The 18,503-nt window shown below is 41.9% G+C and overlaps 1 protein-coding gene across 7 annotated transcripts in view; it reads left to right on the top strand.

Annotated features, from left to right (window-relative positions):
• The window catches only part of LOC148317103 (rho GTPase-activating protein 23-like), a 72,514-nt gene that overhangs the window by 48,804 nt on the left and 5,207 nt on the right, over positions 1–18,503 (top strand). For 5 of the 7 annotated variants that reach the window (XM_088284262.1, XM_088284263.1, XM_088284264.1 and 2 more), the window contains 19 exons: positions 1,765–1,956; positions 2,153–2,183; positions 5,765–5,857; positions 5,972–6,050; positions 6,127–6,187; positions 7,414–8,740; positions 9,967–10,075; positions 11,606–11,645; positions 11,743–11,880; positions 12,676–12,984; positions 13,072–13,133; positions 13,497–13,603; positions 13,752–13,864; positions 14,828–14,980; positions 15,106–15,184; positions 15,270–15,343; positions 15,426–15,515; positions 15,623–15,748; positions 16,514–16,646. In XM_088284262.1, the coding sequence (XP_088140388.1) occupies positions 1,765–1,956; positions 2,153–2,183; positions 5,765–5,857; positions 5,972–6,050; positions 6,127–6,187; positions 7,414–8,740; positions 9,967–10,075; positions 11,606–11,645; positions 11,743–11,880; positions 12,676–12,984; positions 13,072–13,133; positions 13,497–13,603; positions 13,752–13,864; positions 14,828–14,980; positions 15,106–15,184; positions 15,270–15,343; positions 15,426–15,515; positions 15,623–15,748; positions 16,514–16,646 (3,316 nt within the window). Of the gene's footprint in view, positions 1–1,764; positions 1,957–2,152; positions 2,184–5,764; positions 5,858–5,971; positions 6,051–6,126; positions 6,188–7,413; positions 8,741–9,966; positions 10,076–11,605; positions 11,646–11,742; positions 11,881–12,675; positions 12,985–13,071; positions 13,134–13,496; positions 13,604–13,751; positions 13,865–14,827; positions 14,981–15,105; positions 15,185–15,269; positions 15,344–15,425; positions 15,516–15,622; positions 15,749–16,513; positions 16,647–18,466; positions 18,492–18,503 lie in introns of those variants that run through there. The other 2 variants (XM_088284266.1, XM_088284265.1) reach the window with 2 other exon arrangements.

Consider the following 18,503-nt stretch of genomic DNA (forward strand, 5'->3'; position numbering starts at 1 on the left):
CTGCACTTCCATGAGGCACCACTTTTTCCCTGTCCTGAGTGGTAGCCCATTGTCTCACAACATGTTTGGTCTCTTTGCTCAGAATTTTCAGCCTGTTTTTAAACTGTCCCAAAATGTTTTATTTTGGCAGGGAAAGAGCTCTAGTTCCTAAAGAGGCCCAAGTTGCTCAGGGTCTTGGGCAAGCCACTGAATCATCTGTGTTCTTCAGCCTCTCCAACCATTAGGCTCAACTCAACTTTATTTGTAGAGCACTTTAAAAACAATCACAGACACATAGAATGTGCTGGACATCAGTTTCAGCAATAAATGAATGATATAAAAACAGTAAACACAATAAAACACCAAAACTATGCAGAATCTCAAACCGAGTCAAAAGCCAAAGAACAAAAATGTATTTTAAAACGAGCTTTAAAGATGTACAGAGAGGAGCCTTGCCTAATGTTTCACGGAAGGTCATTCACAAAGTACCTCCAGTTGCATTTGGTCCGCTGACCTGAGGTGCCAGGCAGGTACGTTGATGTGGAGTAGTTCAGGGAAGTAAGGCCGGGAAAAGATGATGGAAAAAGTGCAGGGAGCCAGAGAAGGGAGGCAGAATTGGAGTTATGTGCTCCAGTTAAGAGGCAGTATTTTGGACCAACTGGAGACACTTTAGGGAGGGCTGTCTGACTCCAAAATAAAATGCATTACACTAATCCATCCGAGATGTAACGAAGGCATGGATTACTTTTTGAGTGCAGTTGTGAAAGGTGAAGGTTTGCTTCAGCCAGCTACCTAAAATTAAAAAAAATAAATAAAAGATGGACTTAACAACAGGACCAATTTGCTGGTCCAATCTAAAATTGCTGTCCCATTTAAAACCCAAATTTGAAACTGTTGGCTTTCAGTAAGATGCCAAAGGCTCCGAGTAAACTGCATGAGAGTCACAGGCGTGCTGCAGCCTATCCCGGCTGTCTTCGGGCAATAGGTGGCGCACATCCTGCACTGGTTGCCGGCCAACCACCCTTGTGCCATCCATGCTTTGATTTCTTCAAGACAGCACAAAAGTGCCCTGAAAAGAACGGACAGAGTTAAAATTCATTTTCCAGCATTCGATTTGTCAGTAGGTATGAAAAATATAAGTGCAAACATCACTGGAATCTGATTTCCTGAAAAAAGATTTTAAGCCGATTAAGTAGCAAAACGTGGAGCCATATTGAACATTTTGGACCGCTTTGTGTAATCCCTGTGCCGTCACGCATGCTGTGCACAAGACTGTTCATTTTGGATTACTATAAAAATGCTGGATGGCATCATAAGGTGTTTCCATAATTTAGATATCACTCCCACCGTCAGGTTTCATGTTCTTCCTCGGACAAAGGAGGGGAAAAAAGAGACATTCATCACAAATCTACATCCGTAAAACATTACAGATTTTTTTATTTGGACGTGAAAATATGATAACCCTAGTCTGAAAATATTTGGACGAAACTACAGTATATTTTGGATGATAGTCACGAAAAGTTGCTACCCATATTAGCGTTGAAGAGTGGTAACGTTTCATCATGCATTGAACAAAAAACATGTTCATGTATTTTAAAATGGATCAATTCCCATCTTCACATCCTCTGCTCAGCTTTTATCTCGTCAACATGAAAGCTTCGTGCCATTCAACATCCATCTCAACCAATAATTTTAAACAAATTATTGTTTTTACATAACAGTTCCTTGTGTTTGATTCTCAGCATTCACAAAATGACTAACAATCAATTTGTTTCCTCTTGATAGGCTAAAGGAGTAAAAGATAACATGGTGTCATCCAATGACAATAGTCGCCGACCACTATCATCCGGTGACATGGAGGGCAGGTCATGGTGTGGCCTTCAGACCATTTACCTCCATAAGAACCTGCAGGGATTCGGTTTCACTCTGCGACACTTCATAGTTTACCCACCTAAGTCCTACCTCCACAACACCAAGGTAAGAAGATTGCAGAGTCAATCTTTTGTATAATAGACCCTCCAAATAGACCACAATCCCTTCTTGACACTGCTTGATCAATTTGTTTTTCTGAATATAAATCAATTAGAGGCCAAACATTTATTCGTCAATGCAAATATTACAGTATCATTGCAATGAGTAAATCCTCCTCTCACCTACTCTTTTCTTTCCAAAGGTGGAAGAGAATGGAAATGCAATTAAAAAATGTGAGTGCCATTTTTTTTTTTAAACACAAATGTTTTTTTTTGTAACCGAAGTGTCTAGTGTGTGAAAATGATGTTGGAATCTCAAGATTTTCAGTGCAGTAAGATGGATGTATAGCCTCATATACTCATACTTAAAGTGTAAGGGACACTAAAAACAGGTAGCCCGATATTTTTTTTTTAAGGATCACAAGTGCAAATAAGATCCCAATGATTCAAAACTTTGGAAACAAAGCAGTGTAAAGGCTTTGAGAAATATGTTGACCATGTTGGCTGCATATGTCAAGACAACAAAATGAATTAGAAGTACCCTTTCTATGTCCTTTTGATTAAGTGAAGACTGCTACTGTTCTTGAGTCTTGACACAAAGTGTGTTGTTGCTTTATAATAGAATCAAAAATATCTAAAAAACCTAAGATGGGGCTAGCACAGAGTGTCAAGCACCAATTTGAAGCTCCATTTGGAGACATAAGTTGCGTTGCGGGGACGAAAGCCCCCCTCAGGAAAGCCAAGACAATGGTGTGTCACCTCAGTGAGCCTCCATCGACCCTAGCAACCAGGGCGGAGTTAGCTGCGACTTCAACCTTCAGAGTAGAACGAGAGTGGCCCATATCCAAGATAGACTGCTGGAAATCCAAAACAGTGTGAAGCGTGCAAAGCACAGGGTCCATCCCACTGTGTGTATACCATTCCGCAAACATCTTCCATCTTTTAGAATACATAATCTAGTAGATGGGACCCTGACATTAAGAATGGTATGCCTTACTGAGCCTGAAAGCTGGCCAGCAGTAAGTCGTGCCCCGCAGGAGACAAACACATAAATGTAAGCAACGAGGGTCAGAATGCCAAATCCGTCCCCCTGTAGGGCCAACAGATCCAATTGGATGGGGATAGGCCGTGGGTCTGAGAAGCTGAGACGATTCAGCAGAGAAAACCAGGGCCTGGCCAGCCAAAAAGGCGCCACTATCAACAACTGTGAGTGGCCCTCTTAACGTGAGCATCAGCCAAATCAGAAGGAGAGGTGAAAAGGTCGAGAGAAGGCACCTCAGCCAAGGGTGCACCATTGCATCCTAACCACTGGGCCCCGTCAGCAAAAACCTCCGGGGACAGTGGTTAGAGTCCTCTGAGGCAAAAAAATCGACCTCCGCCTTGCTGAAATGATTCCAAATCATGTGCACCACCTCCGGGTGGAGACCACAGTCTCCCGGCAGCAGTTCCCAGTGGAAGAGCCAGTCTGCTACATGGTTCTTGACTCCCGGATGATACACAGCTTGCAGGCTAGCCAGGCGGGGGAGGGAAACCAACCAAGAAGGTAGTTGGATGTCTGCAACAACCGGGCCGATCTTGTCCCGCCTTAGTGAGTCAAGTGGAAAACTGCACTCAGGCTAGACCTGATCACATTGATGTGATCATTCATGTCCCACAGACCACTGCTCTCCATTGTGACAATTCGACGGGCCAGCAAGCCACCGCGCGGGACATCACCAGAAACAACCAGCAACCCCATGGCGCCAGGCACTGACAAGCCCCCCAGAGTCTCCAGTGACAGTGCAACCTAGCGTCCAAGCAGAAGCATTTGAGCCACATTTCTAGGGGTTGCAAAGACAGCAGACTCAACGGGCCAGCAGTTTCGGACGTCAGTTTTCCCGCAAAGCGCAGTAAGACGACGAGAGGAAGCAGCCTGTTCAGACAAAAGACATAACTCTCTCATCCATCCATCCAAGAGATGTAGATTGTTGTACAGCAGTTAAGGAGGTGTGTATCTGAAGGTTGTCCGTTGAGTGAGCACTAGATTTGACTTCATCAAGTTGACTCTGACGCCCAACCGGGCAGGACGACATTATCCGAGATCGCCTAAGCATGAGATGGTGCACAGACTGCCACTTATCCATTTACGGAGCACCTTCATGCCCGTTGAACACTCCGAATGAACACTCTTGTTGAACTCTTGTTGAGAGCAAGAGGCCAAAGGGACGCACCCGTAACTGCCAGTGAATGCCTTTGTAGGAAAAACGGAGAAAGCGCCAGGGTTTAGGAAGGGAACAGATCAATTGAAGTGAACCACTCTCCACTGCCCTCAAAATTTCGTCCATAGTCAGCATGTGCAAAGGCAATGCTTTGAGGTAACAATTGCCCTTCAATTGCCGTTCAGGTCCAGGATTGGCCGGAACACTTCTTTGATACAAGGAAGTACGGGGTGTAGAAGGGTGCGCCATAGGATCTATGCCTTCAATCGCATCCTTGGCCAGGAAGTTGGAGAACTGCTGGTCTAGCGCCAAAACTTTCTCCGGGGTTCTGATGATAGTTTTCATGACCAGGCTGGAGACAGGGGGCAATTTGGGAACTGGACCCTGTACTCATGGTTCACAGTGGCACTCATCCGGGGTTCTGAAGCAAGAGCAGCCCAGTCCCACTGATAACCTCCTCTTGGAGGAAGCAGGGGTAGCAGCAAAAAAGAAAAAAACACAACTCCGTCCAACGTAATCACATGGCACCCAGTAAAGGAAAAACAGCCGAAGAGAACAAACCACTTTGATCCACAGGGAAAAGCGAAACGCAGTGGCACGCATCCCAATGTGAGAGAAGGTCCTGAGAGACTGTCTTCCAGGTGTTACAGGCTTTTATACGTCGAGATTTGTTGTCAGTTATGACACTAAACATTTTTATCCGATTATATTATGACTTGGTCAGGGGCTGACAATTTATATGAATAAGGCCGGAGGGTAGAGGCTGGATGGGTATCCAGATAGCGACTGGAGGGCGGGGCCTGCCCGAAAAAAAAGGGTCACGTGCCCTTTTCTGACTATACATTATAAAACATTTAAGAAGGGTACCAAGCGTATTTACAGATTGAATATGGTGAAAGACATTGTGGAAGTACAGTAATCCCTCGCCATTTCACGCTTCACTTTTTGCTGCTTCAGTGTGTATATTTTTCCAACATATTCATCAAAAAAAGTAGAAAAAAAAGAAACGCATTCATATTGGTGATCTTGCAGTAGGACGCAATCCTTCAAAGATATGATTGAACTCCGAGGCTTTGTACAAAACCACGGGCACTAATAATGCACATGAGTGGTTCCCGCCCGTGAGAACGGCATAATCATTCACTTCCGGGTTTGTAATCACGTTCCTCTTGCAGGCTGCATCTTTGTATTTATTCTACATTTTACATTTTTGAAGTTGAATTTGTTGTGTAACAAGTATTTAGAAAGTTATGAACCATGTTGGGGTTGTCGGGGGTTTGCTGGCTACACAGATTATATAGCTTCAATAATCCTTCATGCACTTCCATTTAAGTGGCAAAACCGGGTGTCATTTTTTTATGGTAAGCAGGGTTGTGGTTTGCTGAATGTAAAAGATAGATGCTGAATGCTGCTTTCAAAAACCAATAGGATCACTAAAACTTCTCAAACTGCTACTCTATATGTTTTGTTCCATCTCTTAAAATTTCACACCGCCTCAATAAATATCTTGTGCCCATGCCGAGCTGACTAGACCTGTCTTATCCAAATAATTCTGAACCAAACTGTTAATCATTTGTTCAGTTCGGGCTTACTGACCGTAGTGTGTGTTTGATGCAGGTGGTCAGCAGTGTCATTTGGAGGCAATGGACACCATTTTTGTGAAGAGCGTTAAAGAAAATAGTCCCGCTCATCGAGCTGGGCTCTGCACTGGTAAATGTCCAAAATGTCCAAAAAGTAATTAACTCATCACATGGGTTGTTTCAAGCGTGTCAATTTGTGTGTGTGTGCGTGCGTGGGGTGTGTGTGTCTGTGTGTACGTCTCAGGTGACAGGCTAGTCAAAGTCAATGGGGAGAGTATTCTAGGAAAAACCTACTCTCAGGTGATTCAACTCATTCAAAACAGGTCAGTGGGTTTTCTGTGCAAGTAGGTTTTGTATTCATCTCCGAATGATGTTGGTTCTGTTTCTGCTTTGTTACAGTGAAAACTATTTGGAGCTTACAGTTATGCCAAAAGATAAAGATGTCCTGCAGTTGATAAGTGTGAGTATTCATCTTGTTATTCTCCTTCTTTCTCACTGCTCTTGTATATTATTTTGAATCTGGATTTTATTGAGTTACATACTGTGTCCATACATCTTGATACACTGTTTTTTTTTGGGGGGGGGGGGGGGTCGAAATCATCCTTTTCATCGAAGGTCGGTGTCCTGGCTGCTTTCCATTTCTGTCTTCTGCAACACACTTCATTCAAATGAACAGGGTAGTTATCTAGCTTTGCAGACCTTGCTGATTATTGCATCATTGAATCAAGGGTGTTGCAGCAAGGAGAGAGGGAAATCAGGCAGGACGCCGGCCCTCGAGGAACAGGCTGAGGACCCCTGCTCTCACCCATTCTTGGGTGTCTTTACACAGTTGAACCAGACATGCAATGCTTTTGCCAGACATGTCATAGTTTTCCCAGCACCTATACTTCTACTTGTGCAATGAATGTAAATACTGTGGAAACCTCTGGTATTTATTGAATGTGCCTGCTGTTAAAAGCAGCTGCATGAATTGTGAATTGTTTCGGGCAATATTGTCTGCTCATATTAAGCCAAATGTTTCATAACTCATTGAACAGTGCTTTCACAGTGCAGATGGGCGATTATCTCTACCACACTACGAAAGCAACCAGTTCTTTATGGCAAAGAAGTGGAATGTTAGGCAATTGTCAAGTCAATTATCTAACCTGCACCCAATAAAGAATGCATTTCAATTGTTGAAGAAAAACTGCAAAGAAAATGCCCTAAGAACAAGCAAGTACCGAAGACAGTTGAAGTAGAAGCATGGCAAAACATCACCAGGGGTGAAATCCAGCATGTGGCGATGTCTATGCATTACCTACTTCAGGCTATAATTGCTTTGCAATGGATTTGCAACCAAGTATTAACAAGTGAACATTTGACACATTAATTGTTCATTTCTTACTTTTGATGCCTGAAAATGTTGCAGGCATATATGCAAACTCTTATTCTACACTGTTCACCTGATTATGCAAGCGATACCTTTAAATGAAAGCTAAAAGTCTGCAGTTAAGGCTGATCTGGTTTATTTCATTTCATAGGCAATGAGGTGGTGTATAGAGACAAAAAATGAGAATTGTGTCGATGTCCCAATTTTTATGGACCTGACAATGATCATTAGCATTTGCTTCGATGTCCTTTGAATGCTCCTTTTTCAACTCGCTCAACCTTCCTCAATAACACTGCCTTCATTATGTTCGTCCTTAGGCGTACTCCCAGGAGACCTGCTTGAGAGACAATGAGACATTTTCAGTCAAGGACCATAATCTCCATGAGCCCCCGCTTCGTTATTGTTATACCACGAATCCCAACTCCATTGGTTCACAGCTAAGCCACAAACTTACTAGCGTCCTGGACAACTGTCAGTGCAGACCCAGCCCAACAACCTCACGAATGGACAGCCACCATGTGGTTTCTCCAACAAATAAGCGGATAAGAACGCCTGAAGATGTCAGTGATAACTTTGTCACAACAGTGAGGCACCGCGGCCGCTCCTCATCAGCCATCAGTGCACTGGACTTTCACTTTGCCAATCACAATGCTGCCATTGCCTTGGCAACTCCGCCTCGCAAAAGCAGTCTGCCAGCCTCTGGTCACATTCATACTGATTCCTTCTGCCATCAAGCGTTGTCAGACTGGTACTCCTGCCAAGCTGAAGTTACTGAGCACCCATCCACTCGCCATAGCAGTATACCTCAGGGATTGTACTCTGGACCGACATATGCTGCCACTGTCTCTGCAGAGACCAAAAGGCGAGAGACTGTCTTGTCTCATCATCAAACTTCTGGAGTGTTTCATGATCCCTACTTGCTTGGGGAATGGGGTGGTATTTCAAGACCAGGACGCATGTCCTGCTCAGAGAGTTTGCTGGCAGCTTATGCAAAATATGAGTATAACTATGGCCGCTCCGTTGAAACACTAGAAAAAGCCTCCGTAATGGTCCCAGTGTGCTCAGATAGATCTTTAAACATTAGCCAACAAAAGGATCAGAAAGCCACAGAAGGGAATGAGCACCAACTCAAAAGAGCCACAGTGTCCTCCACTGTGCCTCCTTGTGTTAAGCAATCAGGTCAGCAGGTAGCTGAGCCTCAAACAAGGCGAATGACAGATGAGTTGGTCGGGTACAAAAATGCCAGCCCGCTAATGTCTCCTGAAACTCACCGTCTCCTCCAGCATGCTCCGACTTTAAGAGAGCCAGTCAACTGTGGCCCGCACCTCAGCTGCAGTCCAGACAGCAGAAGCACTGCTGCCACCAATGAAGTAGAAAAGGTGACACAATCACAATGGACAACCACCCTACCTGCATCAGAGGACAGAACTCAAATGGGGTGCAATCAAGATGTCATCTCCCCGATCTCTCTAAAACGGCCTTTGTGTCACAGAACCCTTGCTCAAACTCTTAGGAGTCCCCAGTCACCTGAGTCACTGAGTGAAAGCCCCTCTCCTGTCTCCGTCGGTCCTGGCTGCAGTCGCAGCACAAATGGTAGCCTGGCGCAGCAGGCATTCAACTCCCTCTCCTCCATTCCCTTCATAGGTTTGTGTTAATTTCACTAATTAAAGCTTTGTCTCAAATTTCACTCAGAAAGCTTTCAGTCATATGATACTCACATACAAAAAATATTGCTATTAACTCTATGACAGTATATTAACGGTACAGACATAACTGAAACATATCTAGAAAGATCATAGGTGTGCAGAGACCCAAATAAGACTGCTGCTAGAATTCAGCTACTTTATGGCTGTTGGGCAGCTGGCATATTTTATTTTGAAGTACCCAAAAAAGTCAAATTACCACCAAGGTTGGTGGTGTTTTAGTTGACACCGTCAACCGTCACATTGTTTGCAGCCTTTTGTGCTGTAGTGGGATGGAAATAGTCTTTTCCCGGCCAATCCTAGTGGCATTCCTCATTTGCATCGAAATCAGGGGGGTCCGCTTGGGTCTGTGCAATGACATTGGCAAGTAAACTACAAGCTCTCCACTTTCCTGATGTAGTCTGCCATGCATTTGACAGGGGCAATTGGAGACGGCCTTGGTGCACTGATCGTAGGTCAGCGGTGCACCGGAACACCCACACTGGCCCTAACACTGCCCCAAACACTCTAGACTAGACTTCCGTTGTCACGGAAATGAAGTTCCAATCATTTTTATGACGAGCGCATGGGCAACATTCTACCAAAATAGGGCCCAATGGCTTTTGTGAGTCGAGTCTGAGACAAGAATTCGACCTTCAAAATTTTGTCTCAAGACTGGTCTGAAAACCCAAGACCGGCCTTGAGTGTTCAAATACTAGACTAATACACCATAGTTTGAGCAAAGCTCCTAAAACTCAAGGAAAAAAGTCAGAGCGAGGCTGCAGCAATCTTCCTGCGAGTGCAAATAAATGACAATTTGTTACGTCTCTGAGTGGTTTTCTTTGGCGCGATGGTTTAGAAATCAAATTAGGGGGACAAGAAGGGGCAAGAGAGCGATGATTTATTTAAATTTTTTTTGCACATATCACTTTATTGTTTGACAAAAGTCCATTTTGAATCAGTTTTTTTGTTTTCGTTAAGTGCCACTCCCCATACACCTTTCTACTGCCCTATCTGATGTCAGTGTCTTGATACTATATTGTGAGTGATAAGAATGCGCAAATATTGTTAATGTGAAAAGTAAGAGGATGTGGATATAAATAAATTTTTTCCATTTGTGTTTTACTGTAATACATTGCGTTATCCCTGTACCTGCTGTTGGTTCATTTTTTATTGCTGTATTACCAGGCAGCATCAAAGGACGCCGCTCTTCTTATCTGCTGGCCATTTCTACAGAGCGATCCAAGTCTTGTGATGAGGGTCTTAACACCTTGAAAGAGGAGGGGCATGTTTTCACGTAAGCCTGGACACAAGACTTTAAAAGCTGAAATGTTTTTTTCTTGCACCATAAACTGTATTTTTTTCCTCCAGTGTGAGAGACAATGAATTGTGACATACATCTGTGAGGAGTTTAACGTTATAATTTTCAGCTCTCAAAACCCCTTCAACGCACCACTGGGCACTCACATGTTTAGATTTCAATAAATGTGATTCTACGGTGCAGATAATTAGTTCAGCTTTATTTCCGTTTCCACACCGTCGCATTACGCTGAGCCACTTATGTTCTGCCTCCAAACTTTTAGATTGACCATCAAAAAGGCTAGTGCAATCCAAATTCATTCATTAAATTTCCACTGCATCTTTAAAGAGTACTATCTAGACAAGTAAAAAAATTCTCACATGTGCTTCATTTGTCCATCACAACCATTTCTGTCCGCGATCCTCTGCTACATCACTTTGTGCAGCCTTCCATAGTACAATTCCTCGACTGTTGACAGCTCACCCAACATGTTGTAGCACCGGCACACACAAACGTTCATACTGTCGATTTGGATATCACAGACACTGCTCCCGTTACTAACCTGAAAGTCTCTGACTTGGGCATGTCTCACTATAAGGTGGAGCAGCATGGTGGGTGACTGATTAGCACGGCCCCCTCACAATTTGTGGGTTCAATTCCGGCTGCGCCCTTCCTGTGTGGAGTTTGCATATTCTCCCCGTGCCTGCGTGAGTTTTCTCCGGGTACGCCAGTGCGCTCCCACATTTCCAAAACATGCATGGTAGGTGAATTGAACTCTCTAAATTGTCCCTAGGTGTGATTTTGAGTGTGAATGGTTGTTTGTCTTTGTGTGCCCTGCGATTGGCTGGCAACCAGTTCAGGGTGCTCGAAGACAGCTGGGATAGGCTCCAGCACCCCCGCGACCCTCGTGAGTAGAACTGGCTTGGATAATGGATGGATGACTATCAGGTCATGTTTATGGACTTGCTTTTAGCAGGCCCACATCCAAAAACAAAACATCAGATGCAATTTAGAAATGAGAAAACAATAGACGCCAACCTCTTAAACCAGTACCTACAGGAAATAGCTTCAGTCGCACATTTCTTGTCAGTTAATGTATCTTTTGACCACTCCAACTCCAGCCTCCATGATATCTTTGAATCACATTGCACCAATCAAAACAAGAATTTCATTTCAAATTGTTATACATTGCTGTAATTGTTTTTTAAAACCTTTTAATTATTTTGTCCTTAGATTGTTAGTGACATTCATCTAGTCTTCTTTTACACACAAATTGTTTTTTAATTTGAGCCTATCCACTAAATGAAGGTGGGTCAGAATGACTCAATTCGTCGATCGTTCCATTTTTTTACCCAAATAGGGTTATTTTTGACCCGAGCGTTTTTAGAGTAAAGATGAAAAAGACGGAAAAATTACTTTTAATTCATATTGTATTTTCGTATGCATTTCTATCTTTAAAATGGGTCAAATAGACCCGCAATATAGGAGGAGGATTTGTGATTTTCCATGTGTATTTATGTCTTCCAGGAAAATACCAAAAAGGGTCAAGAGTTTTTTCATTGATGGGGTGAGTTTTTGCGGCTTTATTTTTCATTCTTTTAGTTTCGGGCAACATTGCACATGCGTAGTGAGTCTTTTGTTCAATATACTGTATTGTGTGTTAGTCCCTCGAGAGTTTGAAAGCCCAGGAGGAGGCACGGTCCAAGCGCCACTCCACCTCGGAACTGGGGAGCATCAGTTTCAGTGACATCTGCAAGGAAGGCTGGCTACACTACAAACAGATTCTCACCGACAAGGGGAAGGTAAAACTCTCTGCTCATTCATTCACATCAATTATTGGTCAATTTGGCTAGAAAGTAAACAAATGCATTTTAATGTGATGCCAAGGAACATTGTCAGTCTTTAATTTAAATAATTTAAAGCGTTAAAAAAAAAAAATCACTCAATGCAGTGTTATTTGCGTCACTTATAACCTCTGCTCACATGTGCAATCAAAATTTATATGCTGGCCCGAAGCTGGACAAACAAGGACTATCGCTCGTTTTGCGTTCAGTTTTTCCTGCTTGACGATTGTTTGTGGCAACCGTCCGTAAATGATCAGAGATTACTTTATTGCCAACTCAGGTGTGAACCAAATCTGAATATGATAATCCAGTTTGTATGAGAGGTGGGCATTTTCCTAAATTTTTTCAGTCCGTCAGTCGTCATACGACATCGGCCTAAATGCACAGCTGTCATTTGTCAGTCCGTCATTTTTTTCAAGCTCAGCTGAATCGTAATTGTCAGTTCGTCCGTCAGTCAGCAAAACGGGCGTCCGTCAGGTACTTGGCACGGTTACTGATGATAACTCTGACGGACTAACAAAATTAATCAGTGCTTAGTCTGTTATTTTTTTAAAAGTGTACCGTCATTCATTAATCGGCAGCAAAACGGCGTCTTTAGTGACGGACTGACAAATCTGAATGTCATTCAGACGGTATGCCCACTTCTGGTCATTATCATACGCTGCTAAAGAACAGACACACTCATATCGTCAACAAGATTTGAAAGCCTAAGCAATGAAGCTGCTTAATTGTTTGTTTTTTTCCTAACTGTAGAAAGTTGGTACCAGTATGCGGACTTGGAAACGCCTCTTTTTCGTGCTTCGATCTCATACGCTTTTCCCCTACAAAGACAAAAGGGAGGCTATTCTTCACGGGACAGGGCCTGGTTCAGGTCTGGATGAGCATTCCCCGATCAGCATTAGTGGCTGCCTGATCGACATTGCTTATAGCGAAACAAAGCGCAAGCACACCCTGAGACTGATGACACAGGACTTCTGCGAGTATCTCCTCCAAGCTGAAAACAGGGACGAGATGTTGGCATGGATCAAGGTTATTAGGGAGAACAGCAAGATTGACAATGAGGTCAGATCAGGGCAAATTCCAATCTTGGTAAATGAACTCACAGTTGAGGTGGTCAATGATTAAATTGATTCTTTCCGTTCGTTTTAGGAGATTGGTTCCTCAAGACAGGCTCTTATCAACAAGAAGCTGAATGACTACAGAAAACAGAGGTAAGAATAGTAACTTAAATATAGCAGAACTTGATCATGACTGTCCCTTGGCAGCTACTGTCGCTCTGGGCTTTTCAAATGCTTTTCAAAAACGTTTCTCTAAAGTACATCTACCACAAAATATCATCCAGCAGGCGGCAAATGACCCCGGGCCACAGGTTTCCAACCCCTGTTATAGAGGCTCATGTGTTGATGATAAAAACATTTTTCTTGCAGTGAATCCCATTGACTTAGGTAATTTAACAAACAGCATATGCTGAAGCATTTGGAAGACACAGCAGTGTTGTATTTTAATTTGTTTGTCTTTTTTTTTTTAACAATTTACTACCACCTTTTAACAATGTTTTGTGTCATTTGCCACAGTCTTACAGGTACCAAACCAGATTCTTCCCTTAAAACTCACCGTATGATGCCTCCCTTCCTGTTGGCTAAGAACGACAACACCTCAGTGAATCGATTATCCAAAATCGGTGAGTCCAAACACGTCTTTGCTCTTTATTTAATCCTAACAACAAAGTCACACCTTATACATAAATGGGCATTTTTGATAAAACTATAGCTTTTATCTGTACTAATTTTCGACTGCAAATGTAAAACGTGTGTGTCTTATGCTCTCAGTTGACAACAAGACACCATGGGGCATCAATATCATGAAGAAATCCAAGAAGACAGACAATCCGAAGGCTTTTGGTGTGCGCCTTGAAAACTGTCAGCCGGCGATAAACCACAAAGTAAGCCCACTCGCAAAAAAAAAAAATCAGTCAAAACAATTATATGTCATATGGGTATGGTATGGTAACCAACATGGGTTCATCCATTATTGCTGGATGTTTTTTGATGAGATTAAAATTCTCTATGCTGGTGACTGATGTTACATTCATACAAGGTATGAAATTATGGCAATTTTTTATGGCAAAACAATTTCCTTGTTAAAACCAATCTGTTGTATGTAATTTGCAGATGTTACCGTTGCCTTCATGATCATAAGGCACTCCGCATTAAAAGGTGGCATATCTGTATAAGGCTCACCGTATTATTGGGAGCAGACATAGGAATACATACGCTATCTTAAAACATACGGTACATTGCATGCACGCTGAAACATACGCTAGCATACATGCTAGCGTATGTTTTTGCAAGGCATCACGAGCAAAACTGAGTTTGGTGATACTTGATTGAAGTATTGAAATATTTAACACGCGAGGTTCGCTCTTGACATTGTCAGAGTCAGTCTCGTTGCCCTCGTTAGAAATGAAAATATCTATAGGAGCATCATGTCTCCAGGAAATGCTCACAGTCAGTCAAGCAGAGTGCTCATCAAAGTCACATAACATTTACAGATTTTGGAACTCACTGCACATGTAAGACGCGTTGCACTATAAGGCGCCCGTACATTTTGGAGAAAATTTAAGACTTTTAAATGCCCCTTATAGTTGTGAAATTACAGTATATATATTTTGATATTCTACCATTGTCAAAAATACCCAAACAATTATGAATTAGAGCTCACTAACATCCTTTTGAAATATCAAAAATCATGTGAGTGCTGTGGAGTGGATCTTGATGAGAGAAGCAGAAAGACTAAAAAATTCCTTTAAAAAAATGTGGCTGTTATTCACCTTCAAATGCTCTTTGTAATCAAGCACTTCTAATTATCACTGCAGACATTCCCATCGTATTTCTTGTCTCTCCAGTTTGTTCCCCAGATTGTGGAGATGTGTTGCAGTGTGGTCGAAGCAACAGGTCTAGAGTACACCGGAATCTACCGGGTGCCAGGAAACAATGCCATGGTGTCCAACCTGCAAGATCATCTGAATAAGGGTTTTGATATCAACACAGCTGAGGAGGTACATCACACACAAATCAAAGGAAATCTGCATAAACATTATAGTCTGAATCATTTTGTGATCAGCGCTGATTTTATTAAGTGGGCAGCAGGGAAAAAAAACAACTCTCTCTTCCGTGTCCACAGAGATGGCAGGATTTGAACGTAATCAGCAGTCTGTTAAAGGCATTCTTCCGAAAACTGCCTGAGCCACTGTTTACTGATGGTGCGTAAAGACATTCTCAAGTTGTGTGGTTGTGGAAATGTAAAATAAATAAATAAATACATAATCCTAACATATCTTTTTGCAGACAAGTACAATTACTTCATTGGTGCCAATCGGATAGAAGACACAAGTGACCGCCTGAAGACTATGAAAAAGCTGGTATTTTGTCTAACCAATCAACTAAAGCTTTATCAGCGGAGATTGCTATCATTTTCTGCCATGATGTCTTTTTTCTTTCCAGATTCATGACCTACCAGATCATTATTACCACACCCTCAAATTCTTAGTGTGTCACCTAAAAAAAGTTGCAGATCATTCTGAAAAGAATAAGGTAGCGCCACATTTGACGTATTGGAATTTTAATCTTGGATCTGAGAAATATGTCGCATGCCATTTGAAAACAATGATGATGGATAAAATTTCATACACCACTTTCAGATGGAGCCAAGAAACCTGGCTCTGGTTTTTGGTCCGACACTGGTGAGGACATCGGAGGACAACATGACAGATATGGTCACCCACATGCCTGACCGCTACAAAATAATAGAGACACTTATCCTACACGTAAGAATGAATGACTTCGTCCACCAATTTAACACAACAGGAAATTCTTAAATCACACTCAATCCGTGTAGTACTTCATTTAATTAATTTTCACTGATTAGAATTGAGTAAGGTGGTGCACTGTGATTAAGTGGTGACCAGTCCAGGGTGTAGTATACGTTTCGCGCAAAGGGATAGCTTTCCGTGACCCTAAACATCAGTGATGGATAAATGAAGCTTCATGAAGCATTCATGATTATTTTTGACTCCTCTTGATGGCCCTTTATCTTTAAACCAAGAGCACCATTGAGAGGAGTGCAAAATATCACCAGTGATTCAGGAAGCTTTGTTTTCCCATCACGAAACTGATAATTGATCAAAAGGACCTTGCCAGTGTAAGATTTCAAACAGGAAGTTTTCTGAGGGAACTGGCCTGTAATCTTAATGTTTCACATTGTCATCAGCAGGCAGATATTGAAAGTCATAGAAGTGGACGTCCATGGAAATTCTTGGTCAATTCCTGTCGTGATTTTTACTCCTTGTTGGAAAACTGCCAATTGTGCAAAAATCCTAAAACATTGAACATCTGCACATGTGCATTTCAAATTTCAAAGGTCAAATTGAGATGAACTATAAAAGCTTTGGTGCATTTTAAGGTTCATCCTTCTCATACTCACTCAGCGGAAGTCTTGCAGTACTATTTGGAGACCACTTGCATGAAGACAGTTCAGCTTTGCAGTAAGATGTGTAACCTTGCAGTAATGTTGTCCTGGTTTCTTTGTCTAGTGTGACTGGTTCTTCTCTGGTGGAGAGCTTGAAAAGCAAGAGAAAGCGCCAGATGAGGAAATGCAGCTCATGCCCAACATTGACCATCTGTTGTGCAACATTGGCAGGCCAGGTATGCCAGGAGAAACATCAGGTGAGGAGGGGGTGTTGTTTCGTTTTTAAAAAAAATCCGGCAACATTCACACTGATCGATTAATTAATTAATTGCTGCTGTTCTTCTGGTATCTATTGTTCTTTTATATGACCCATATGGAAAGCGTATTGTTACAGCTTCAACTGTGGTGAAATGCGCTATATAAATGAGGTTGAATTGTATTGTATTATATAATTGGATAAAGTACAGTGTTCCAAATGTTTATGCAGACAGAATTTGATTTTGGATAAACAGTTGCGTTTTGACTTTCTGGGGATGTTTTTGGACTTCCTCTGTTTAAATAGCATCAAGGTCAGACAGGTTTGATTAAATTGTTTCCCAGTTAAGCCTAATTCAAGATAAATTATTTAAGGAAGCGCAAGAGAACCACCCGTTTTAAGTTGCTGACATTCACAAGGTTTGCCCATGGGTACTTTGTCGTCAATTTCAGTCGACAGCAGGGGGCAGTGCTGCTTAAAAAGTCAGGTGGAATATGCTTCTTAATTCTCATTCCACACACGCAATAATAATCAGAATACAGTGTTTCGTCTAGTGGGGACACATACATCAAACATTTGACACTGAAACCCATATGTTTACATTTAAGTTAAAGTCAAAAAAGGGAGAAATTGGCGCATGATTTGATAGGGGCCTGGCTCAATGTGAGCTATAGGAAAAAGTAGTTGCGCTACTTTAAATTGCTTCCTGCTTTTGTTTGATCAAGAATTAGTAAAAATGTTGAACTCTTTAAGTCATACAATACAATGTTGTTAATGTTTTAAAAATTAAGAAGTATAATAATTACTACAATTCTGTGACATACCCTTTACCTTTAACATCCTTGGATGTAATTGTCTTTCGAATCTCCCGACAACTCTCCTTTGCTTCATCTGATCCGTATTCAATGTGGTACCCACCATGCCACTAAACAGCACAGTAACTACATGTCACCTTTTAAATAGGCCAACTGAGTGAATAAATGTTTGAGGACACCTGTGTTGCTGATTAGTGGACATATCTTGGTTGAACATATGTCCCGATGGTCATATTATTTTCACTCATTAGCAGAGACGTCACAGCGATTTTGTCCATCTTTGCATCATACCGATAGGTTGGTGCTGTACATTGCCTTATACAACTGACCAGAGATGTGTTTACAACCAGGTTTTTATTGCACACAAGATATTCGGTCAAGCTCTGACGTTGTGGAGTCGCCCAAAAAACGCTACCACGCTCCGCCGAAACGCAATGATGGAAAAACTCAAGTGTTTTGCTGTTTATCAATTTCCATATTTTGTAACTTGGGTCAGTGTTGGGAGCAATCTAACATTTCTGGGATTCAAAATTTCCTTTCTGATGAAAAATGGCTGCTTCAAACCGAAATGACTTTTTGTGTTTATCAGGCTTGGTTGTAAGACTTTTGTTTGTCCATGTCAATCAAATTTCATGTTGCTAAGGGAAACTGGCTCAGAGGTGGAAAACTTGGCGCCTTTAACTTACTGAGTTTTTCTTTTTTTGTGTGTTGTTTTTTGATAAAAAAAAAATTGTGATATATTTGGCCTAAGAATGACCACGACTCCAATAACGTGTTAATATTGTTGCTCCCAAGTGATTGAATTATTTGTCAATTTTTACATTCATACAATTGCAACTGGAAAATGTCGGCACTTAATCGGAATTGGAACCCGCAGTGTAAATCCAGAAATATCCACAATAATTTTGGAACTTCCAAACATGTACTTTCTGACTTCCTTACTTATCTGAATCTTCTAGATGCAATAGATTGTTTCCAAAAATTTCTTTACTTTTTTTTTTCCTAGCTGAAACAGTGGATCAGCTTCTTCGGTAGGACCAGGC

Source organism: Idiotropiscis lumnitzeri, chromosome 20, assembly GCF_059441095.1.
Source record: "Idiotropiscis lumnitzeri isolate Australia: NSW breed Sydney's pygmy pipehorse chromosome 20, RoL_Ilum_1.0, whole genome shotgun sequence".
NCBI classification, from domain to species: Eukaryota; Metazoa; Chordata; class Actinopteri; order Syngnathiformes; family Syngnathidae; genus Idiotropiscis; species Idiotropiscis lumnitzeri.